The sequence below is a fragment of the Pongo abelii genome, chromosome 10, assembly GCF_028885655.2.
Source record: "Pongo abelii isolate AG06213 chromosome 10, NHGRI_mPonAbe1-v2.0_pri, whole genome shotgun sequence".
Taxonomy (NCBI): domain Eukaryota; kingdom Metazoa; phylum Chordata; class Mammalia; order Primates; family Hominidae; genus Pongo; species Pongo abelii.
The window spans coordinates 21,586,326-21,613,674 of record NC_071995.2 but is presented as its reverse complement, the minus strand read 5'-3'; the positions used below and the strand labels follow the sequence as shown (position 1 = coordinate 21,613,674).

The 27,349-nt window shown below is 34.8% G+C and overlaps 1 protein-coding gene across 2 annotated transcripts in view; it reads right to left on the bottom strand.

Moving 5' to 3' along the window:
• LOC100447113 (solute carrier organic anion transporter family member 1B3) overlaps positions 1 to 27,349 on the bottom strand; it is a 103,495-nt gene that overhangs the window by 24,316 nt on the left and 51,830 nt on the right. For both annotated transcript variants that reach the window (XM_024256918.2, XM_024256919.2), the window contains 5 exons: positions 17,016 to 17,258; positions 14,557 to 14,721; positions 12,874 to 13,069; positions 11,521 to 11,686; positions 8,925 to 9,109 (listed from right to left, as the gene is read on the bottom strand). In XM_024256918.2, the coding sequence (XP_024112686.2) occupies positions 8,925 to 9,109; positions 11,521 to 11,686; positions 12,874 to 13,069; positions 14,557 to 14,721; positions 17,016 to 17,258 (955 nt within the window). The remainder of the gene's footprint in view (positions 1 to 8,924; positions 9,110 to 11,520; positions 11,687 to 12,873; positions 13,070 to 14,556; positions 14,722 to 17,015; positions 17,259 to 27,349) is intronic.

The following is a 27,349-nucleotide window of genomic DNA, read 5'->3' as shown; positions in this document are numbered from 1 at the left end:
TCTTTTCTGCATTGTCAGTTTCCTTCATCTTTACTGATGATTCTCATCAGTATGCAAGTATGCTATTATGTCTAGCATTGAACATAAACAGAAGTTTTATTCCACAACTTTGCTATCAACCACAACTTTTGTCTGTTTCTTTTATAGCACTACTCCTGAAAATAACTTGCTGTGCTGACTGTTGCACTTCCCTTTCTAGCATTTTCTCTCAATCCTCTTCAGTATAGCCTGTTAGATCCTACATAACACACATTATAGCCACAATTTCAAATGGAAAAAACCTAATTCAAACAAAATAAATTCAAAATAAGGAGAGATAGCCTATCTAAGTTAGAAAGAACCAGAGAAAGAATTCTGGAAGTATAAAGAAGATAGACTGTTAAAGGTCCAAAGGACCACAAGGACTCTTGAGCAATGAATCCAAACCAAAATAAAATCTTTGATATGCTGATAAAGAATCCAAAATATTGATTCTAAAGAAGTCTTCAAGAAATAAGACCTTCAAGTAATATGGGATTATGTAAAGCTTGAGATCCAAAAGAAAGTTAAAAATTATCAAAAATAAACGACAAAAATAACGTTAGGGAATAAGAGAAGAGAGAGATTTTATTAAGAGAAGCAGACTCAACTTCTAAAAATTAAAAATGTATTGAAGGGACTGCAAAATACTTCTGAAAGCTTTAACAATAAGCCAGACCAAGCAGAATAAACAATTTCAGGGTCTGCAAAATACTTCTGAAAGCTTTAACAATAAGCCAGACCAAGCCGAATAAACAATTTCAGAGCTAGAAGACAGGTCTTTCAAATAAACCTGGTAGGAAAAATATATAGAAAAGTGAATTGAAAAACCTAACAGAGCCTTCAGGACATATAGGATTATGGAATGCATCCAAACTTATGAATAATTGGTATTCCAGAGGGAGAAGAAGAAAAACTTAAAAGTGTGAGAAACTTGTTTGAACGAATAACTCCCAAAAACTTCCCTGACTTACTACAGATCCAGATATCCAAATATAAAAAACTCAGGTGATTCCTGGGAGATGCATTGCAAGAATAACCAGCACAAGACATATAGTCATCAGACTACTCAAAGTCAACATAAATTTAAAAATCTTAAACGTGGCAAGAGAGAAGTATCTAATTACCTGTAAAAAGAATCCTATCAGACTAACAACAGACTTCTCAGCAGGAATCTTACAAGCCAAAAGAAATTAGGGTCTTATTATCAGTCTCTTAAAGAAAAAAAAAATGCCAGCCAAGAATTTTGTATCCTGCTCAACTAAGACTTATAATTCAAGAAGAAAAACAGTACTTCCCAAATAAGCAAACACTAAGGGAATTTGTCACAAACAGACTGACTCTACAAGAAAGGCTTGAAGGAGTTCTAACATATAGAAATGAAAGAGCAATACTTATCATTATGGAAACACACAAAGTATAAAACTTACAGATCTTATTTTAAAATTACCTAATTGAGACTGCAAAGCAATTAAGAAATAATTAACAATATTATAGAAACAACCCCTCAAAAATCAGTACTGACCTTATATATAAATAGACTAAACACTCTTTTTAAAAAATAATAGTCTGGCAGAATGAATTTTTAAAAATCCAACTATATGCTGCATACAAGAAACCCACCTAACTCAAGTAACTGGTAAAGACCTTTTCAGACTCAAACCAAAGGGGTGCAAAAAGACATTCTATGAAAATACAAACCAAATCTGCACAGAAGTAGTTATACTTGCATTAGATAAAACAAATTTCAAATCAAAAACCATAAATAATGACAAAGAAAGTTATTATATAAAGGATCAATTAAACAAGAAGATATAACAATTCCAAACATATGCACCCAACACTGGAGCACCCCAATTCATAAAACAAACACTACTGGGCCTAAGGAAAACAAAATAGATAGCAATATAATAGTAGTGGGGTCTTTCAATAATCCACTGACAGCACTAGGCAGATCATGGCAGCCAAAAATCGACAAAGAAAAACTTTTACAATGGACATTAGACCCAATGGATCTGACAAACATTTTACAGAACATTTTACCCTACGACCTCAGAATACACATTCTTCTCATGCACACATGCAACATTTTCAAAAACTGACCACATGCTATGCCAAAAGGCAATACTCAATGATTTTTTTTAAAAATCAAAATAATATCAAGTACCTTTTCAGAATACAGTGGAATAAAAATAGAAATTAGTACCTAGAAGAATTCCCAACACTACACAAATATATGAAAATTAAATAGCCTGTTCCCGAACAATTATTTGGTCAATGATGAAATCAAAGCAGATTTTTTTTTTTAATTGAAATGAGGCTGGGTGTGGTGGCTCACACCTGTAATCCTAGCACTTTGGGAGGCTGAGGTGGGTGGATCACTTGAGATCAGGAGTTTGAGACCAGCCTGGCCAACATGGTGAAACTCCGTCTCTACTACAAATAAAAAAAATTAGCTGGGTATGGTGGCACGTCTTTAATCCCAGCTACTAGGGAGGCTGAGGCAGGAGAACTGCTTGAACCCAAGAGGTAGAGGTTGCAGTGAGCCCAGATTACACCATTTCACTCCAGGCTGGGTGACAGAGTGAGATTCTGTCCGCAAAAACAAAAAAAAAATTAAGAAATTGAAATGAATGAAAATAAAGACACAACATACCAAAACCTCTGAGATACAACAAATCAGTGCCAAGAGGGAAGTTTGTAGCATTAAATGCACACAACCAAAAGACAGAAAGATATAAAATTAACAATCTAATGTCACGTCTCACAGAACTAGTAAAACAAGAAAGCTGCACCCAAAGCTAGCAGAATATAGTAAATATCAAAGAACAAATCTAAATGAAATTTGGACAAAAAAATTACAAAGGATCAGTGAAATAAAAAGTTGTAATTTGAAAATATAAGTAAGATAGCTTACTAGTAGCTTAACCAAAAAGAAAGAAGATTCAAATAAGGACAATCAGAAATATTAATGGTGTCATTAAAACTATTACCACAGAAATATAAAAGATCATCAGAGACTACTATGACCATCTCTACATACACAAACTAGAAAACCTAGAGGAAATGGATAAATTCCTGGAAACATACAACCTCACACGTTTGAACCAGGAAGAAATAGAAATACTTAACAGACCAATAATGAGTAATTAAATTGAATTAGTAATAATAATAAAAAAATCTCCCGATGACAACAACAAAAAGATGAACTTACTGCCAGATTCTACCAAACCAAAAAGGAAGAAATGATACCAATTCTACTAAAACTATTCCAAAAAATCAAGGGGGAAGGAATCCTCTTCAACTAATTCTATGAAGTCAGCATCACGCTGATACCAAAGCCAGGCAAGTACATAACAAATAAAAGAGAAAACTACACATCAATATCCCTGATGAACATAGATCCAAATATCCTCAAAAAAACAAACTCTAGAAAATAAAATTCAGCAGCACATCAAAAGGTTCATCACAATGCAAAGTGGACTTTTTCCTGAAATGCAAGGATGGTTCAACATATGAGAATCAAAAATTTGATTCACAAAATTAACAGAAATTTCTTTTTCAAAAAGCATATGACAAAATAAATTGATGCAGAAAAAACATTTGGTAAAATCCAGCATCCCTTTATGATAAAAACACTTACCAAACTAGGCATAGAAGAAACATACTTTAAAATAATAAAAACCATGTATATGACAAACCACAGTCAATAACATACTGAATGGGGGAAAATTGTAAGCATTACTTCTAAGAATGGACCCAAGATGACGATGCCCACTTTCACTACTCCTATTCAACATAGTATTGGAAGTCCTATCAGGAACAATCAGGTAAGATAAAGGAAAAAAAGGTCTCCAAATGGGAAAAGAAGAATTTGAATTATTCCTCTTCACTTATGATATAATCTTACACTTAGAAAACCCTAAAAACTCCTCTGAAAGCCTCTTAGACTTGATAAACTACTTCAGTAAAGTTTCAGGATACAAAACCGATGTACAAAAATCAGTACCATTTCCACACAACAATAATGATCAAGCTCAAAACCAAATCAACAACTTAATCCCATTTACAATAGATATAAAAAAATAGTAATACATTTAAACTAAGGTAAAAAAGTCTCTATGAGGAGAACTACAAAACACTGATGAAAAAAGTCATATATGTCACACACAAAAATAGAAAAACATCCTACGCTCATGAATTGGAATAATGAATATTGTGTAAAATGACCATCCTGCCCAAAACTATCTACAGATTCAACACAATTTTTATGAAATTACCAATGTAAATCCTAAAATTCATACGGAACCAAAAAAGTCTGACTAGCAAATCCATCCTAAGTAAAAAAATAAAGCTGAAGGTATCACATTAGCTGACTTCAAATTATACTACATGGCTATAAGCCAAAATAAAAGGGTACTAGTATAAAAATAGACACATAGATCAATGGAACAGAATGGAGAAGCCAGAAATAAAGCCACATACCTACAACATACTGATTTTTGACAAAGTAACAAATATATATATATACAGTGAGGAAAGGACATCCTATTCAATAAATCGTGCTGGGAAAATTGGAGAGCCATATACACAGACATAAAATTGAACCCGTATCTCTCACCATACATAAAAATTAACTGAAAAAGGATGAAAGACTTAATTGTAAGGCCTGAAACTATAAAAATCCTAGGGGAAAACCTAGGAAAAACTTTTCTGGACAATGGTCTAGGCAAAGAAATTATGACTACACCCTCAAAAGGAAATGCAACAAAATAATACACCAATGGAACTTAATTAAACTACAAAACTTTTGTTCAGTAAAAAAAATAATAATAATAATCAACATATACAGACAAACCACAGAATGGGAGAAAATATTTGCAAACAATGCATCTGACAAAGGGCTAATATCCAGAATCTACAAGAACTCAAACAACTCAATGAAAAAAAAGAAAAAAAACCTCATTAAAAAGTGGGTAAAGGACATGAACAGACATTTTTCAAAAGAAGACATATAAATGGCCAATAAATATATAAAAATGCCCAACATCACTAATCATCAGAGAAATGAAAATTAAAACCATAATGAGATATCATCTTTTACTCATCAAGATAGCTATTATTATAAAGTCAAAAATCAGGAGATGTTGGTGAAGATGAAAAGAAAAATGAATGCTTATAACTGTCGGTGGGAATGTAAATTAGTAAAACCTCTATGGAAAACAGTATAGAGATTTCAAGATGACCTAAAAATTGAACTACCATTTAATCCAGCAATCCCACCACGGGGTGTCTACCTAAAGAAAAAGAAATCATTTTATTAAAAAGACAACCGACTTGTATGCTTATCACAGCACTAGTGACAAAAGTGAAGTCATGGAATCACTCTAAATTTCCATTAATTGATAATTAGATTAAAATTTTGTATATATGTATACACTATGGAATATTAGTGAGCAATAAAAAAATGAAATCATGTCTTTTTATAGCAATGTGGATAGAAATGGAGGCCACTATCCTGAGTGAAATGAATCAGAAACAGAAAGTAAAAAATGCATGTACTTACTTTGATGTGGGAGCTAAACAATAGGCACACAAGGACATACAGAGTGGAATAATCGACATTGGAGACCCTAAAGTGTGGGAGGGTGGAAGGGAGTGGGAGGGAAGAAATACTACCTAATGAATATAAAGTACACTATTCAGGTGATGGGAACATTAAATTCCACACTTTACCACTGCACAATATAATCCATGTTTCACAACTACACTTGTATCTCTAAATCCATAAAAATGAAAAAATTTAAAACAACCAAAACAGCCTTTTTTTCACCTCCCATCTTCATGCACTAGTTTTGTTTAGGTTAATAGTGATGAGCATATAATGAAATGCAATGGTCACTTTCTAGTCCATAACTCCTATGAACTCTCAGCAGGCCTTGACACAGTTTCTTTATTCACTACTGCTTCATATATTCTTCACTGTGCTTCAAGGACATGATCCTTTCCCAGTTTTCCTCATAACTCATGGGACCTCCTCAGTTTCCTTTAGTGTCTTCTCCTTCTATTATTAATCTCTAAAGTTAGAGTGCCTGTTGTTCCTAGGATGTAGTTTTTATCTGTACCCAGTCCCTAGAAAATCTCAATGTGGCACTGGATTTAAATAGCATCTGTATATTGCTAACTCTAAGATTTGTGTCTATGGCTTTAATGATTTTCCTGAATGGTGGATTCTACATATGGCATTGTTGGTAGATACCTAACAGGCAGCTCAGTTTTACAGGGATATAAGAAATTTTGCTTTTCCACTTCCTCCAAACTACCCTTCCTTAGTATTTCCCTTTTTGTTCAATAGTATCACCATCTTTCCAGAGCTCAGGCCAGAACCTTGGGATCATCCTTAAATTATCTTTCTCACATGCCACATTCAATCAACCAGCAAATCATATTGGCTTTGCCTTAGAAAACAAAACAAAGAATGAAGCACAAATATCTTCCCACTTCCTTTATCATAACCATGCTCAATAATACCTCATTGTGAAGAACGATCATAGCCTTTTGTTTTCCCTGATTTCATTCTTGTCTTCCAAAAACACAAGTCATGCACAGAGTGATCTCATTAGGTAAGCCTTAAACATTAGGTAATACTAACGCTTAAACCCTCTGGGGCTTCTGAACACACTTAGAATAAGCTCCAAAGCCTTTCCTGTGAACAATATAATCTGGATCACGCTAGCTCTGTCATTGTACTCCTTACCTCTCTCTCCCTCACACACTTTTTTCTAACCTTGTATGTATCAAGTATGCTCCACACAAGGGCCTTTGTCTTTGCTCTACCTTGCCTAGTTTGTTCCTTTCCTGTCCTCATTTAGCATGGCTTGTAGCTTCTCTCTTCATCTCTTCATTTAGGCCTCTTGTCATATAACTTTCACAATATCTGAACTAGTGTCTCTTACCTATCCCCACTTTTTCTATTTTCTGACTCTGATTTATTTTTCTTTCTAGTGCTTCACATTTACCCTGTTTTACATATTTACTTGCTTATTTGTTTATTAGTTCTTCTGTATACATTCACTCCCCGTTCCCTATCCCCACTGGATGCTAACGAAGTTTTATCATTTTCGTTCACATTTGCATCCTCGGTGCATGGATTTGTGGCTGACACACATAATGAATATGTATTGTATGAGTAAATGTCTACACTCCTGCTGAGTCTAGTTTTAGCAATAGCCTTATGATGTAAGCATTAGAAAATCATTAATAAAATGAAGTTTATATTTTTATTCTCCAGTCAGCTTCAGAAAACTTTTCTTCAAAGGAAATCAAAGTCAGGTGAGAAATTAATAAATGCTTTGATAAGTGGTAATGTTGATTTAATCACTTTTTATTCAGATAAAATGTAACTATCATCAAGGATGGAACAATGTTTTTAAAACTCTCCTTTTCTCATGAAAAGGTTTCACTTAAGAAGCTAAAACATGTTGAGATGTAAACTAGTATGAAATTCTGAAGTGAATTTTTATAAGTTAATGAATCTGTAATTTGGAAATATAGAAGGCTTCTTCTGAATTGACATTTTATATTAAGATGAAGCTATACTAGTGGAATATTTACAGTATGAAATTTAATAAAATTTGCAGGCAGGGTGAAAATTTAACAACTGTAAACTGACTTAGTTTACAGGTTTATATTCATTTTAACAAAAGTTAAAACACATTGCTGGTTGCTTTTTTTTTTTTCTATCATGTCATGCTGTTGGCTGGCCATGAACTTACAATCAACTAGTAGGTTTTAGAAGTACAATTAGGTGTTACCCCAGGTCACTCTACTTATCATGTATATTTTTAAGATCTACATGCATGTCTTTACATGTTTCCCGTTTTAGGTGATTGAGTGCTTATTTTGGCCAGTAGGGCACACATTCTGCTTCCCCGCTAACTCTCCAAACATCATCTGCCATACCCCTCTCACTCAGTGTGTTCCAATAAACTGGCTTCTTTTCATTCCTCAAAAATTCTAGCTCTTTCCTGTCTTAAGGAAACAGCACCTAGACCCTCTCCCTGAAAGCCCTTCATTTGGCTTTTTCTTTACATCCTTAGATATAATGTCACTTCTTTTGAGATGTACTCTGGGAGTCTTTCCCCTCACATCCCCTTACTTTAATCCTAAATTTAGTTTCTCTTTTTATTCCTTTAATTGGCAGTCTTTTTCCTTATTAAGACAAACAGCAATTTGTAATTATGTGTTTATTTTTATATTTATTTGTCTCACATCAGTCTTGTCATTTTCTAAGCTGTCAGATAACAAGTACCTTATTGGTTTTACGTACTAGGAAATATTCTTCATCAAACATCATATGCTGTCTAAATAACTGTCTAATAAGTGAAAAAAGGAATGAATTATTTATACATATTTTTCTTATGCCCTACAAGGGTATCATGAGATACCAGGTCAAAAGCCATGCTGTGGGTGAATTGAAAGCATTAGAATTTCATTACAAATTGAAGTTTATATTTATACCTGGTTGCTAAATGTTTTCTTTCAATGAAATCAACAGACGATTTACGCTAACTGGCTCATTAGGATGCAATGCAACTCAAAATTAAAAGTTCTTTTACAGTCACACAAAGATTCTTCTACAATCAAGGCAATTGTCAATCAGTGTGTGCCTTAAGATTTTTATTAAGAGAAGAAAGTACAGAGCCTAGATTTGACAATGGAAGTATTAGAAACAAAAATTATTAAAGATGGCATTGAAAGATCAAAATAATTTTAAGAAAATGCATTCTCAAAGAATTAAAAATTGATAAAATATGAATTTGAGCTCAAAATACAGAAAAATATGCCTATCATTAGGTGTGTTTTAGTCTAATATACATGACAATGTTTTACAGCATCACACTTACTTCACAGTCAACAAGATAAATGCGGTACCTCCTGTTGCAGAGAACAAAGAGTTTATGACTTGAATTGCAACATAGATGAAAAATTTCCTTGTACAAGCATTATCTCTTGGGCATTCACCCAAGTGCGCTGAGTAATTTCTCTTCTGGAGACCAGTTACTTCCACACAACTACAGTTATAAAACACCTAAAAATAGTTTTTGAAATATTAACAAATACATTTGCCAAATACAACAGGGCTATGAATACATTCCATTATATTTAAAGAAGTCTCAAACTATTTACAGTTTAAAAAATGTTATAAAAATATAGTTGCTTAATAGTGAAAGGCAAAATAGCTCCCTGAATTTAGGAATTTAAGAAATTAGTGTATGAAATTCTGTATATAATCTTTTCGTTAATATACATTATTTAAAATATTTCTCTTCCACCCACATTTTCTTTCTAAAATACACATTGTTACTCTCTTTGTCAGGTTCTAAGTGTTAGGGACTTACTCTGGGAAAGAACTACCAAAAGAATCCAGAAAATGTAGCAGTCTGAAAAGGGACAAAATCTAGCCACTCATGAAAATGGGACAGAGTGCAGGGGAAATAGAGCCAGGCAGGGGTGCCAGAATTCTATTTAAGCAGGCAAAAGCAACATTCAAGATCATAATGGCAGGTGATAAGATATAGTATATTATTACCAGAAAGGTTTAACATAAAAGAATGTGCTGGCTAATGGTTAGAATACAGAAGAGGAATATTAGGAACAAGTGATTTTAGAGATTTCATCAGGCAGGCAGTGTATGTGGTTAGGTGGCTTTAATAAATTCTGCTCTGATTCTAGGCTAAAGATTTAAGTTCATCTTGAACCTACTACTGCTAAAGACTATTTACTGAAAGAGAACTTGTAGAAGAATTGGCCAGGCATGGTCACTCACACCTGTAATCCCAGCACTTTGGGAGGCTGAGGCAGGCGGATCATGAGGTCAGGAGTTTGAGACCAGCCTGGTCAACATGGTGAAACCCCATCTCTACTAAAGATAAAAAAAAGTTAGCCGGGTTTGGTGGTGTGCACCTGTAATCCCAGCTACTTGAGAGGCTGAGGCAGGAGAATTGCTTGAACCCAGGAGGTGAAGGTTGTAGTGAGCCGAGAACATGCCATTGCACTCCAGCCTGGGTGACAGGGCGAGACTCCAACTCAAAAAAAAAAAAAAAAAAAAAGAATTTAAATCCATACTTATATGGTTCAAGAAAGATTCCTTTTTTCCTTTTATTTTTTTCAATAGGAATAATATGGAGGAATCTTTTATGGAGCAAGCACATTGGCCAATGAAACCCAATTTTGATACAGACAACATTATTTTAACAATTTTACTGAGGATTTAGTAAAGGAACTTTGCAGTAGCCCCCACATGGTATAGCCATTGCCAATATTAAGATGATGTCTCCATGCAGACAGAGCTCTCTTTAGGATACTAATATCGTGTCTCTTTCAGGTCTTCACTACTGGACAACACAAGACCAGGGATTAAATGGGGTACCCTTACTGAAAGATACTATAGCCGATGAATATGAGATTGTGGGCTTTTAAGTATAGTCTTCGGGCCACAAATGTGCAAGTTTATTAAAGTTGTAGCCTATCTTCAAGGAAACTAGGATGCTTTATTCTTCAAATTTCTCCATGCCGTTTAATAATACATTGGTAGGATATTGGGCAAGGGAAAGATAGAAAATGTTTAGAATTGAAGCGTGGAAGACTGTGGTAGAGAGTCATAATCGCAGCTGACTATATTGCTAATGTTGGTAATAGGGAAAGGGCCTGAAAAATAGTTATGCAACTTGTGAGATGTTGAATTGATTGTAGGTATGGGGAACAGCATACCTAATTTCCAATCATTGGGAGTTACCCAGGATATTGGGAAAAACAGGATATGTGTCACATGGAAAAAAAAAAAAGCCTTTGAGTTAAGAAAGAAATGGAATTTCCAATGGATATGTTGGCAATCAGCGAGTAGGATACTAAATTATACTGAGTAAAAGAAGTGCCAGCTTTGGGAACATCAAAATAGGAAATCAAGAATAGGGAATTCAAGTGAACATGAAGACTTGACTCATTTCTTGGAAAGTCCAAGGCCACAGTGAGTCCCTAGCTAAACTTATCAGGATGTATATATTAAAATGCAAATAGATTGTTGTTCTCGTAAAGCAGGTTGTGCTGACATCAGGCTAACTCTGAACTTTCCCCTGACTTCCGAAGGGTAAAGTAATTACAAATAATAAAAATCATGTGCTTTAGTCAAATTAGATGCTTCTTAGAGACCCTAAATGCATTCAAATTCTAACAGGTCATATTCTTAAAATCTCAAGAAAAAAAGTGGGTAATCTCTAGTTAGAATTCAAGTAACAGAGAAGTCTGATTGTGTCCTAAGCAGAGTTTTATATGAAGCTTTGTTTATACTTCACAGCTATCACGAGGACAGATAATACTGGAATCTTTTTGTTTTATCTTTTTATTGGAGACCTTAGTTATAGGAAGATTTGATAAGTAATTATTAAATCAAATCTGTGATTTTGATTAAGGAGAGGAGAAAAAGCAAAAACTAATACTCACTGTATGCTTTTTAATACCACTTGAGGATTTGCATCCTGCTAGACAAGGTGACAGGTAAGTTATTCCATTGTTCCCACAGACTGGTTCCCACTGACTTTCATCACAATTGCACTCTGAGTTGCAATACGAAAGTGGTACATCTACATGAGATGCCACTGAATTATTTCTGAAAATATATGATAGAAATATATCAAAAAAAGAGAAAGAGGAAGTAGAGAAGGAGCAGAAGAGGGAGACAAGGGGATAAGGAGAGGGGAAATAGAGGAGGAGGAAGAGAAGAGGAAAAGAGAAGAGAAATAAGAGAAAGGGTTTTCCTTTAATTAGATAGAGAAATTTAATTTGCTGATGTCAAAATGGCAATTTTTGCAATGCTTATTGACTTTTAACTCTCCTTCTTTACCAAGACATGACTTATGACCTAGAAAAAGTAAAACTTTAAAAAGAAATAAAAGAGGTTATATAAGACTTAGACAAGAGGTCTTCATCATTCTATCAATGAAACTTTACATTATATAAGTAACTTCATTTTTCTGAGATTCAGTTTCTCTTCAGGGAGGTAATGGCATTAAATTGAGGTTTCTCTAAGCTCACTTTAAAATCCTCTGAATCTATGCATGTTAGTTAACGTTGTTGAATTTTACAATCTATATTTTAACTACATAAAAAAAGATTTCAATGTAGTTAAAACCGAACCTGAGGAATAAAAAATCAAGAATAATAGAATTAGTTGAAAAAGGATAAAAAATCTCTGCATATTTTCTGAATAAAACTATAATATTGTTTATACTGATTTACTTTATAATGTAGTTATGAATTATAAGATATAGTTTTATGACTAAAATTATAAAATATGTTATTTGCATAATGTTTAAGCTTAAAGATTTTAAGTTATTTGTTTCGCAAAGATATGATAATTATTAAGGATTTATAAAATATTTTCAAATGAGTATAGAATTTAAGAAAAATAAGTAGATTGATAATTTAGAAAATACATTATGAATAATTTTATTTAATGACATCTGATACCTCTAATACCTCAAATTTGTGTCTGTGTGTTTCTCTAAATCTCACTTTCCCATCTATAAAATTGGGGTAAAAGTGTCTACTACTCATTTTAATTACCCAGAAATTATAGGTTTTATTATTTCAACCTATGTTGCTTTTCCTTAAGGAAGGAATAAAACAAATTTTTATTGTCTTAGGAAATGGACATTTTAAGAATTTGAAAATTGAAATTTCTCTCAATTAAAATAAAGTTTAATTACAATTGTTTTCTACCTTATTTTACTTGCACATAATCTTTTAATTCGATGGTTAACATATTACACAATTTATATAGCAATATATACAAACCCATCATAGGTCAAGGTTAGGCCGGCAACTGATTTGCTTTCACAGATTAGAGGGAAATACAGAAGTTGAAACAAGAAGGATATCATCGAAGTAAGAAATGAAAATTTGGCAATTCCAACTAAAGACAATTTGAATTTTTTAATGATAAATCCTCCTAAAAACATTCCAGTTGCAACTGTAGGAATGGTTATGATTCCTAGAAATAAAAGAAGAGAAAAAAGCTATAATTATACAAATATGGTTTTTCTGATGTCTTTATATATAAAACACAGTGTATATCAACCAAATTCACCCATTCTTATTTCTTTAAGAGAAGGGTGGTGAACCTGGGAGGTGGAGCTTGCAGTGAGCCGAGATCGCACCACGGCACTCCAGCCTGGGCAACAGAGCAAGACACCATCTCAAAAAAAAAAGAGAAGGGTGGCACACTAGGGTGGAGGTAAGGGACAAGTATACCCACATGAGAGACAAAAATAATTTATTTTGGCCAATTATGAGGGCTTGGCTTCCTCACAAGCAAAAGGCAGTGGCTAAGAATATTTATGTGTCTAAAAAGGTTATTTCTATGAGGAGCTTTCTTTTTTTCTGGCAATCAACAACAACAAACAAAATCTTTCTTCTTCTGAGATTTCTATCCTACCATCTAAAAAATCCTTTACATCTCTCAAAACAGAGTTTCAATCCTCAGTTACTCACTCCAATTTTGCCCACGGCTTTAGAATTAAATTCTTGAATTAATATCTCTTTATTATTCATAAAAGACATATATACCGTGATATGATAAAAATGTCTACATACAGGATTAAAAATGACTGATCCCTGTTACATTTTTTCCATTTCACAGTCCTGTAAGTGGTATTAAAGGTGAAGATTCCTCTAACAAAAAATTCAAGCCAGGTTATTGGGAGTCAAAACTGAATCTTTTAAGTTTAAATCTGTCAGTTCAACAGGGAGACCATCCAGAAGCCTGTTCCAATGCTTCAGCACATTCATTTTCTAATTATTACTTTCCTATGTACATATGACCTAGATACATACCATCTGATACATTGTTTAACTCATCAAATACTTATCAAATTTCTAAAAGGTTTCTACAATACTGGAGTTGTGGGAAAAGGGATATAAGATAACCTTTCCTTAATGAGAAGGTCTCAATATGACTTTGAAAATAGGTATTGTAGCAAAATAAATCTCTCTAAAACATGCTATTTGTTTTGAATCATGCATATTTTGTAATGTATTTAAATTGATTCTCCTTCTGAAAACATTAATATTATGTCTTTTGTAAGTAGCCGAGGCCTTATTTCAGTCCATGAATTATAGGATTATAATGGTTATATTATAAAAGGGTTTGTCTCAGGATCTCAGTACTATATTATAAGATCCAATTATGCAGATACCACGTCTAAATGTTTTATTCACAAGCAATTTTTTTTCTTTAGAATTTCACCTATAGAATTAGGTGAATTTCACCTATAGAATTAAATTCACCTAACGTGAGATGCAACTTCAAATGCGGAACAACAATGATATCACAAGATGGAGAAATCTTGTAAAGTTTGAGACATAATAAGATTACATTTAGTAAAATATAAAATCACCTTCATAATAAAATGTGACTTGGAACACAAGTACTCAGCAGTGTTTCATTTATCAAGCAAACAGGTAAAAAATATGTCTTACCCAACAAAAAGTTAGCCTGAGATGCAGACTGACCATACTGTTGCTCCATATATTTAAAGATGTAAGTAAAAGAACCAATAAAGCTGCTTACTTGTAACAATGTCAAAAGCAGAAATATAACATACAGGGGATTGGTAAGGATGCTTTTCAAAGACTGGAAAAAACCTATAGAGTTATAAAAATAACATATTTCAATAATAAAATATATATTAATATCTGAATTTTGTAAATATAAGTTATATAAGACTCAAAGTTACAAATGATTTGTGAGGCTTTCTAAGAGAGTCGTGACCTTTGCTCAAAATAAATGGAACATGTGAATTAACCAAATTGTTAAATTTTTGAGGTAATAGGAACTCAGATGTCATCTAAACTGAACTTCTATACAATCATAACTCACTATAATGTTGATCCATTAAAAAATGGCTCAACAAACAATTCAAGTGACATTACACTACTTGAGAGCAATTTGCTCAACTTTTGAACAGTTCTCATTGTTTACATGTTGTCTTTGTAATGAACTGAAATTTTCTTTGCTTTCTAATCAATTAGTCTTAGTTCTACTCAAGAATATATGGAATAAATCTAATTTTTTTTCTGACTATAGGTACTTAGTATTTTAACCATTCCTAATGGGCACCTAATTAAAATTCGCTTTACTATTCACATCACTACCCTTAAAAAAAAAAAAGTTCATAATATAGAAAGTGTTTACAGTTGCCCCTTTTTTTGCACCTTATTATCTTCTTTATTCTTTTTGGGCTCACAGTCAACCCTGGTCCTTATAGGTTTAGAAAATCCATTAATTGGCTGGGCGTGGTGGCTCACGCCTGTAATCCCAGCACTTTGGGAGGCCAAGGCAGGTGGATTGTCTCAGCTCAGGAGTTCCAGACCAGCCTGACCAACACGGTGAAACTCTGCCTCTACTAAAATACAAAAAATTAGCTGGGCATGGTGGTGTGTGCCTGTAGACTCAGCTACTCGGGAGGCTGAGGCAGGAGAATTGCTTGAACCTGGGAGGTGGAGGTTGCAGTGAGCCAAGATTGCACCACTGCACTTCAGCCTGGGTGGCAGAGTGAGACTCTGTCTCAAAAAAAAAAAAAATTTCATCAATTGTTATGGATTTGATTAAAGTAGAAACATAGCGTAGACAAAATAAAAAATCCTTGATAAGCTATTTTTAGTATGCATGTTAAACTACAAAAACTTATCAATGATGTGCTGGTAAATGTTTAACAACAGATTCATTGGGAAACAAACCCGATTTGTGATATTTTTCAATTTCCATGGTAATACATGATGGTAAGTTATCCTACCATGGACAATTTCAAGCTACCAACGCAGCTGAAATTGAGCAATCCACTCTCATGAGTGAATACACAAGGCTCCAGCATCCATCCCATTGCTCCTGGGTTAGTGTGGTGGAGAGGAGAAAATAACAACAACAACAAAAAAAGGTAAGTGAAAGAACTGATGAGAGAAAGAACATGGGTTACTTTGGAAAGTTTGTAAGTTTACTTCAATGAAAACTTTAAAAAGTGCCAAGGGTTTAGGTGTTGGCTGCACTGCTTCAGGTTTTACTACTTCACCATTTCTCCCTAATCTGAAAACTGCTGTCAATACCTTACCATTTGATATATCTTGCTCTGATGGCTGCCAGATCATTCTCTTGATTACTGCTTCTCAATGGTACTCCATTAGGCCATATGGCTTATATTCGAAAGAGGCACCACTATCAAGTGGTAAAGAATCCTAATTCACATTATTGACTCCAAATATCTTAATTACTGATGTTGCTTTTCACTTCATTTTTGAATACTTAGGTAAGATTATATATTATATATATATAATTTTAATTCATATATAAAAATTAATCTAATGATATAATTTTAATTACCAAGAAAAATAATCTTACTCTAATTACCTAGACAGACTCCTCTCCTGACTTCCTTCTCCTTATTTCATCTCTACACTGAGAATAGTTAAATATAACCTACCATAGTACTTAAGATACTTTATTACAGTGATCTATATACTTCTTAATATCATCCACTAGGTTCTCAAAAAATAAAGGCAATGTTCTATTACCAGGGAATAGTATGATGGCTGGTATCATTTGTTAATAAATAAATGAATGAAATATTATAATCCTTTAAACCCTCACAGTTTATACTATATTAAAATGAATATGTACTCTTCGGCTTATAAGCAACAGATGTTTGTAGGCTTCGATTGGTTTCTCTCTTCTAAAGAGCAGAAACCTAATCCTCTTCCCCTTTTTATGTACTCAAGACATATTTGTTAATTTTAATAGGAGTTTTAGAAAAAATAATTCAGCTAAATTTAGCAGAGAAGAAAGCTAACTCTAGATGATTTGAGTATGCTTTATTTTTTTTACTCACTTCTCCGTTTCATTGAGATTAACAATTCTAAGTTGACAATGAATGTTAAATACTTACCAGTCACATTTTTTGTAACATTTTTTCCTTGGTTGGTCAAATTAGCTGTTTGATTTCTATCATCATTTGTTTTCAGCACATGCAATGATAGTGAAATTTTTCTTTCTTTTTGTGGTTTATTTGGATTTCGCGGCAAGAAAAAAAATGGTATGGAAGAAATAATGGAAAATAGTCCAGACACAAGGAAACCAAGCCACCAAGCTCCAACCCAACGAGAGTCTTTAGGAGTTATTCTGATAGTGCCTAGAAGAAACAGTTAGAAGAAGCCAGTCAAAAATCGTTTTGAAATACAGTAGGTTCTGGGAAATAATGATTGCAGTCCTCCATAGATGAAGAAAGTAAACCAAATGTCTTCTTTCAATTCTAAAACACTATTTTTTTCTTTTCATATTTTGTTATCTCTGAAACTAGGTTGATGACATCTTGCAATTGCTATTGTCCAGGAATCAGTCATGACACTGTTCACATTGCCTGATCTTGTGTGCACTTGGTGGCTTTTCAGATTTCATGACTGGACAGCTGTCATCATTGGACGTTTAACTCCTCAGACCATTTAATAACTATTCATGGAAGAAATATGAATCCTCACTGTTGTCTGAAAATGTTGGAATCATCTGATGAGGTCAAGAAAGCATCAGAAATAAAATTTAAGCAGCTGGCAAAAAATACTTAGAGACAATAAGGGAGCTTCCATCCACAGCACCCTAACTACCCAGGAACCTGCATTTGCAACTCTCCAGACAGCACAGAGGATGAAAAACTATGCAAAATGAAAATCTGAGTTTAAGAGTAATCCAGAAATATCGGACTCTAAATGTTAGAAATCATTTAACCATTTCAACTATATTTCCCTTAAAGTACGTATAAGAGTAATGTGTAAATGCTATATCTCAAATGTCAATGAGTTATTTTAGTAGGTAGAAAATATACAGTTTAAGTAATAGAAATGCATCCATCAGATACCAGCAAGATACCAGAATAAGAAGCACAGATACCTTTTTCTCCATGAACATACTGATTCAACAGTAATATTCAGATCAATTTCATTTGTGAGAAATACAGAAACTAACTGAGAGATTGCTATACATCAGGAAAGTGAAAAACCAGATACATAAAAACCAGTAAGATAATTGGAGACATCCTCTTGCCATTCTCCTCCTCAGTATTATACCATACAATTGGGAAAAACTAGCAGTTTAAACTGGCATGTGAACACTTGACACAGCTCTTCCCTCTGGCTTACCACAGAGTGAATGTGTGGGAGAAAAAGAAAAAAACAAAAATCGTGGCAATTCTTCAAGGATCTAGAACCAGAAATGCCATTTGATCCAGCAATCCCTTTATTGGGTATATACGCAAAGGAATATAAATCATTCTATTATAAAGATACATGCACATGTATGTTTATTGCAGCATTATTCACAATAGCAAAATCATGGAACCAACCCAAATACCCATCAATGATAGACTGTATAAAGAAAATGTGGTACATATACACCATGGAATACTATGCAGCCATGGAAAGGAAGGAGATAATGTTCTTTGCAGGGACATGTATGAAGCTGAAAGCCATTATCCTCAGCAAACTAACACAGGAACAGAAAATCAAACATTGCATGTTCTCACTTACAAGTAGGAGCTGAACACTGAGAACAAAGAGGGGAACAATACACACTGGGGCCTGTCATGGGGGCAGAAGGAGGGAGAGCATCCGGACAAATAGCTAATGCATGTAGGACTTAATACCTAGGTGATGGGTTGATAGGTGCAGCAAACCACTATTGCACATGTTTACCTATGTAACAAACCTGTACATTCTGCACATGTATCCTGGAACTTAAAGTAAAAAAATTTTTAAAAAATGCTCCCAGCTTATCCTTGGGGAGAGAAAGGGCTGGACTGCACATTCAACATTTCAACCTTTCCAACTGCTACCCAATAGATTGGCTTCTATCTCATCTGTCTCGAAGTACTGACAGGACCCAGTATATGCCAGACACCTGGGAACTACCGAGAATAAAGATGAGCCAGTATGTGGACATTTATCACAGATCCTGCCCCCAGGTTAGTGCAGAGTGAGCAGGCAAAAACAAAAACAAAAACAACAACAATATCCCAGGTCTCAGGTCCTCCATGGGGAAGCAAAGATTTGGACCACATATATAATATTTCATCTTTTCTGAGTTCTATCAAGGAAAGGTATTTTGTCTTCCTTGTCTTTAGGTTAGGCATACACTTGGCCTCTGGGTGCTACAAAGAACACAAAAATGATGATTTAAACTAGCACATGGGCACTTTCCAAGTTCCTCCTGCCCCTACATATAAGCAGAGTGATGAGGTAAGAAATCTCAGCTTCCAAATTCCCCATGGGAAGGGAAAGAATTGGACAGCATGCCAAATATTCAAACTTTCCTAAGAGTTGACTAAGGACTGTCTTCTGTCTCAAATGTGTAAAGGTGCTGATAAGACCCTGCATACTCTAGATGCCTGGGGGATCCTAAGACAAACAGAAGTTTGGACGACCATGAAAATTTGAAAGGCCCAGGAAGATATGGCTGGGCTGATTGATGAAGGTTTTCTCCTACAATAAGGCCAGTCCATGAAGAGTTGGAGAGGTGATTCTTTTTTTCTAAGGCATAGATTGCAAAATATTTTTTCTAATACCAGCTCAGCCACAGTAAAATAGGGCACCAGGCAGAGTTTTGAGGCCCTAACTCATGGACAACATTTCTAGGCACATCCTGGGCCAAAAAGGAATCCACTGCCTTGAAGGGAAGGACCCACTTCTGGCAGCATTTATCATCAGTTGACTAAAGAGCCCTCAGGCCCTAAATAACCAGCAGCGGTACCAAAGTAATGCACTGTGGGCCTTGGGCTCTGAGATTTGCTGACTTCAGGCGTGACCAAGCACAATCCCAGCTGTGGTGATTATGGTGAAAGACTCCTTCTGTTTAAGAGAAGTGGTGGAATAATAAAGCCAACTTTGTCTTGCACCTTAGGTAGCAGCTCAGCTACAGTACAACAGAGCAACAAGAAGGCTTTTGGGGTCCCAGGGTCCAGGACTAAGCTCTTAGAAAGCATTTCTAGACCTGCCCTGGGCCAGAGGCAAGTCTAGAAATGCTGCCCAATAGCCTAGTCCTGGACTAAGAGACCCACTGCCCTGAAGGATGAGTCTCTGAGAACCGGCAGCATTCATAATAAACTGACTGAAGAGCCCTAGAGCTTTAATTGAACATGGGTGGTGGCCTGGCAGAATCTTCCTTGGGCCTGTGGTGGTGGTGGACACAGGGAGAGGCTCATCTGCCTGTGGCAAGGGGAGAGAAGAGCAAGAAGAACTTTGTGCTGTGGTTTGGGTGCCAGCGTAGCCACAGTAGAGTAAATATCTATTATAGGTAAATTGCTACGGTTTTTTGCTCCAATCCTTGGCTCTCAGACAGCATCTGTAGGCCAGCCTGAGGCCTAGGGGAACTCACTGCATTGAAAGGAAGGACACAAACCTGGCTGGCTTGGCCAACTACTGATTGTAAAGCCCTTGAGCTTGAGTTAACATAGATGGTAGCCCGACAGTAGTTAAAGAGGGCCTTGGGCAAGACCCAGTGCTGTGCTGGCTTCAGGTCTTACCCAGGACAGTCTCAGTGGTGGGGGGGCCATAGGGATGCTTGCTTGCATCAGTGAACCCCCAGTTCCTGGCAGCTCAGCACAGAAAGAGCAAGACTACATTTGCTTTGGAGAAAGTAGGGGAAGAGAACAAGAGTCTCTGCCTAATAATCCAGAGAATTCTTCCATATACTTTCCAAGGCCACCAAGGCAGTACACCTCTCTAAGACTGTAAAAACCACAGTATTATTGAGGTTGTGGCCAAAGTCCCTTCATATACCTAAAAAGCCTAGTGGAGAAGGATGGGTAAAAACAAACCCAGACAACAAAGACTACAATAAATACCTAAGTCATCAATGCCCAGACACTGATGAATAACATAAGCACTAAGATGAGCCAGGAAAACATGACCTCACCAAACAAATTAAATAAGGCACCAGGGAACAATCCTGGTGAAACAGACATATGTAATCTTTCAAACAGAGAATTCAACATAGCTGTTCTGAAGAAATTCAGAGAAATTCAAGATAACACAGAGAAGGAATTCAGAAACTATCAGATAATTTAACAAAGAGACTGAAATAATTAATGCCAATACTATTCAAACCATTCCAAAAAATGGAGGAGCAGAGAATATTTCCAAACTCATTCTGTGAGGCCAATATTACCCTGATACCAAAATCAAACAAACACACATCAAAAAAAGAAAACTACAGGCCAATTTCTCTGATGAATATTGATGCAAATATCCTCAACAAAATAGTGACAAACTAAATTCAACAATACATTAGAATGATCCTTCATCATGACCAAGTGGGATTTATCCTGGGATCCAAGGTTAGTTCAACATATGCAAATCAATAAATCTGATACATTATGTAAACAGAATGAAAGGTAAAAATCATATGATCTTTTCAATTGATGCTAAAAAAGCACTTGATAAAATTCAACATCCCTTCATAATAAAAGCCCTCAAAAATCTGGGAATAGAAGGAACATACCTACCCAAATATATCCACAGATTCAAATTCATATGAAACCAACAAATGACCGCAAATAGCCAAAGCAACCTTGAGAAAGAACAAAGGTGATGGCTCACACTTCCTGATTACAAATATATGTCAAAGCTAAAGTAATTAATACATTACAGTACTGGCATAAAGATAGATATGTAGACCAATAGAATGGAATACAAAGCCCAGAGAAATCTGTGTGTATACAGTCATCTGATCTTTGACAAGGGTCCACGATAGTGAAATAACTGTTTCTCTGATAAATGGTGTTGAGAAAACTGGATATTCACATACAAGAAAATGATGTTATACCCTTATATATACTGAAAAAATAAACTCAGACTATGTTGAAGACTAAAATTTAAAACTAGAAACTATAAAATTCTTAGAATAAAACTTAGAGAAAGAATTTCATTACATTTGTCTTGACAATAATTTCATGGATGTACCACCAAAAGCACGGGCAATAAAAGCAAAATTAGACAAATGGAACTGGTCAAACTAAAAAGCTTCTGCCCAGCAAAAGAAATAATCAACAGAGTGAAAAGGCAACACACGGAATAAGAGAAAATATTCATAAAGCATATATGTGATAAGGTGTTAATTTCTAAAATTTACAAAAAACTCCTACAACTCCACAGCAAAAAAAAATATAATTGCCTGATTTAAAAATAGGTGAAGGACCTGAATAGAAATTTCTCCAAGAAGATATAGAAATGAACAACAGGTATATAAAAAGATATCCAACATCACTTATTATCATAATAATGCAAATCAAAAGCACAATTACATATCACCATACACCCATTAGGATGGCTATTATCAAAAAATAAAGAATGAGAAAAGTGTTGGCATAGATGTGGAGATATTTGAACACTTATACACTGTTGGTAGAATGCAAAATCGTGCACCCGGTATAAAAAAAAAGTATGAAGTTTCCTCGAAAAATTAAATATAGAACTACCATATGATGGAGCAACCTCACTTCTAGGTGTATATCCAAAATAAAATCAGGATCTCACAGAGATATTTGTACTTGCATGTTCATTGCAGGACTCTTCACAACAGTGTAAATGTGAAAACAACCTAATATCTACAGAGAGACGAATAAATAAAGAAAATGTGATATATACATATAATGGAATATTATTCACCCTTAAACAGAAAGGACATCCTGAAATATGTGATAACATGGATTAACTTTGCCAACGTTGTGCTAAGTGAAATAAGCCAGTCACAGAAGAACAAATACTGAATGATTACATTTATGTGAGGCATACGAAAGAGTCCAACTCATGAAAGCAGAAAGTAGAATGGTGATTTCCAGTGGTTGTGGGAAAGGGGAAATAGGGAGTTCCCAGTCAATGGGTATAAAAAGTTTCATTTATACAAGATGAGTAAGCTCTAGAGATCTGCTGTACAACATTGTGCCTGTAGTTAATAATACTGTATTGTACAGCTGACCTTTGAATAACATGGGATTTAGGGTGGCTGACCCCCCACACAGTTGACAATCTGTGTATAACTTTTGGTTCCCCAAAAAACTTAACTTGAATCTGTAGATATATTTGGGTAGGTATGTTCCTTCTATCCCCAGATTTTTGAGTGCTTTTATTATGAAGGGATGTTGAATTTTATCAAGTGCTTTTTTAGCACTAATAGTTGGCCAGAATTCTTACCAAAAGCATAAACAGTCAACATATATTTTGCATGCTGTATGTATTATAAACTGTATTCTTTCTATAAAGTAAGCAGGAGAAAATGACATTTAGAAAATCACAAGGAAATGTGTTTACTATTCATTAAGTGGAAGTGGGTCATCATAAAGCTTTTCATCCTCATCTCTTCACATTGAATAGGTGGAGGAGGAGGAAGGGGAGGCATTGTTCTTGCTTTCTCTAGGGTAGTAGAGGCAGAGGCAGTGGAGGAGGTAAAAAGAAAGGCAAGAAAGGCAGGAAAGGCAGGTACACACAGTGTGGCTTTACAGAAATACATAATAATTTCTACAGGAAAGACAGGTACACACAGTGTGGCTTTACAGAAATACATAATAATTTCTACAGGAAAGACAGGTACACACAGTGTGGCTTTACAGAAATACATCATAATTTCTATTTGACTTTGTTGTTTTATCATTTCTCTAAAAATGTTTCTATATACCAATCCTTCTTCCACTGTTTGCTTTCATTTCAGTGCCCACATTACAGAAGCTTCCACATTGTAAAATACATCAAAACAGTCTTGAGTAATCAGAATGCTTCTGCCAGACTGTCTGATGTCAATTTGTTTCTGTCACTGCTTCTTCTATGTCTTCTTCATCATCTGACATTGGTTCAGAAGCATTTATCTCTATCAAGTTGTCTTCTGTTGATTCCTCCGATGTGCCTGTTAACCTCTTGAATGTCTCCAAGATCCATGTCTTGAAATTCTTCACTCCACACCTTTTTTTTTTTTGGCCATATCCACAATCTCTTCATAATTTTCTTGAATGGTTATGAATTCCATGAAGCTATGCACAACATTTGGACAGTTTTCTCCAGTAGAAATTTGTTTCCTGTTTGATGGCTTTTGTGGCTTTATACATAACAATGATGACAACTTCAACGGTGTAATCCTTTCAGACTTTTATAATGTTCTCTCTATTGGGGTTCTCTTCCACAGTATTTACAATCCTTTCTATAGGGTAACATGTATAATGAGCCTTAAATGTCCTTAGGACCCCACATCTAGAGGGTGAATTAGAGACATTGCGTTTGGGGTAAAGCAGACCACTTCAGCACCTTCAGTATTCAACTCATGAGGTTCTGGATGACCAAGAGCATTGCCAATTATCAAAAGGACTTTAAAAGGTAAACCCTTCCTGCCAAGGTACTTCCTGTCTTCAGGAACAAAGCATGGAAAGAAACTATCATAACTTTTCAGAAAAAAGTTATTATTGTTCAGGCCTTCTTGTCGTACAACCAAAAGACTAACAACTGTTTTTTATTATTTCCCCTTCAAGGCTTAGAGATTAGCAGTTGTATAGGTAAGAACAGTTCTGATCCTAAACCCCACTACATTTGCATAGAACATTAGAGTTAGCCTATCCCTTCCTGCCTTAAATCCTGGTGCTCACGTGTCTTCCTTATTAATAAGTGTACTTTGTGGCATTTTTTTCCAGAATAGGGAACTTTCATCTAATTAAAAACCTGTTCAGGCAGATGTCCTTTCTCCTCAATGACTTTCTTTATGCCATTTAGAACTTTTCTGTTATCTCCTAAGTGGCAGAAGCTGCTTCTGTTATATTGACACTTTTTTGAGGCAAACCTCTTTCGAAAATTTTTAAATTATCCATTAGTGGCATGAAGTTCTCCAGCTTTAAATCATTCACTTTCCTTTTGCTTTAAGTTGTCATATAATGAATTCACTTTTTCTTGAATCATGTTTCGAGTCTACAGGTATGCCTTTCTGATAGCAATCTTGCATCTACATAAAAGTTGAGTCTTCAATATGATATAAAAAGCTATTTCACTAAAAGGACAGGTTTATGTGCTCAATGTTGTAGCTGCAGTGAGGCTTCATGTTGATCCATTTTTCTGTGAGTGTGGGTTTTTGTTTCTGTTTTACAATGGTCCTTGTACTGGATACATTTATATTGAAACAGTGGCCAGCTGCAGAGCTCATTCTACAGTACATATTAAACAATTCAACTTTTTCTTATAATGTTATGACTTTTCTTTGCTTCTGGGAGCACTTCCAGCATCACTAGTGGTACTTCATATGGCTCTCACACAGTGTTACTTAAGGTTGATGTTACAGTACTAAACACGATGAAAAATACGCAGAAAACACAAGGGTTCACTTTTTACTGTGATTCATCACTTACTGGAGAGTGATGAAAACTACTCACATGGAGATGATGAATGACACATGGCATTTTAAATAAATACTCTCAACACTTGAGCTTACTGCAGTAGCAACAGGAGATGGTTACGGAATTTTTGCAGCAGTGAAGTAGGCACTACAGTTAATTTTATGCAGTTATGATTTAATACTGTGACTGGGAATGGCATCATATAAGGTCTATAAGAGTTTCTCTGTGTAAAGTTTAATAAATTTTAACTTTTAATAATAGATTTGTACATATTTTATTGTAGTAAATTATAAAATAATATTTACATATATTTTATGTATTCACAATATAACTAATTTTCTCTTAACTTTTTCTGTATTTCTAAGCTGCCTAGTTTATCTGCAAGGTTTTTCATGTCGTCACAAATCTCGAAAAATATTTCCAATACATTTATCAAAAAAACTACGTATAAGTGGACCTGCACAGTTCAAACCTGTGCTGTTCAAGGTTCAATTGTATTTTGGGGAGGTAGAGTCCATTTTAATTGTTCTTATCTCAGTAAAATAAAAATAATAAAAATTAAGAAAGCGTACACACACGGAAACACACACACCATAGAAGTTTGTAGCAAACTTAACTGATGCCATTACTCTGATCTATAAGAAAAATCATTGACATGAAAAAATATTGACTTGATTTAAAACTATTTAGAAATGTATTATTTTCTAGTATGGACTGATCTGGTTTTAAAATTGATTTATGTGATCATATTGTTTCATAATCAACAACTCAGGCAGACTTCAGGACATGACTAGTTAAATCAGTAACTCCATTATACATGCTAAGTGTTTATCACCTGCCAGAAATGTAATTTTGATGACTGTTTTCGGTTCTTTCACTGGTCTATACATAGGAACTAAAGGTCATAACCAAGTTAGATATGTCCTGCTAGTGTTTCCCGTGGCTCACATGCAATCTTAAAAATTGGAAAATTCTACATTAAAATCTTGGTTCCTGGATTCTCTGGAAAACCAGTCAGAAAGCCTTATTAATGCTGGTCCCAAAATTCTGTATGAAAAGTATATACCAGAGCTGGGGAGCACATGAGTTTTGGGGTGTATGGGGAGAGTAGTGCACCAGCAACAACTCTCCCCATTCTAACCATCATACCCTAATTTCCTGCCCTTGATACTCTTTACTCATTTATGTTATGTCTTTGGCTCCTGCAGGAATTAAAATTTACCAAAGTATACTTTATCATAAGTTCACTTCATGCTTCTCACAGAATAAGAGAAGATGTGATAAGGTCTTAACAGTCAGGGGTAGAAGTTGAATCACCATGAATTCTAAAATGGTGTGCTTATTTCTGAATAGAGAGGCTACAAAACTACTATCCTAAAGACCTTCAACACTTATTTTGTACTCAGTGTTAAAAGCAATGATTAAAATAGAGCAAATGAGTAAAAATGATGTACATAATGTGTAGCTACACTAAGCCACACGTCTAACATGGAAGATATAAAACATATCATCAGGTACTTGCCTTAATTTTATAATAGAAAACACTTTATGATTTGTTGGCCTACAACAATGGCTATTCCATCTTGGAATGAATCCTTTGGTCTCTTTGGAGTGATCTATTTAAGTCCTCAAGAGATAGAAAATCATATTTGTTTATTCACAAACCCTGATGAGTTATTATATGCTAACACAGACACAATTCTGTCATGTTCTCAGAGAGATGGTGGGTAAGTATGCAAATATTTATAGATTGTTGTGAGAAGGGCTACAATAAAGGCATGCTTTTGATGATTAATAGGAGCACCGAATTTGAGACCAATGGAAATGATGAAGTAAGGGTTACATGAGAAAAGTCACATGTTGAAAGAGAC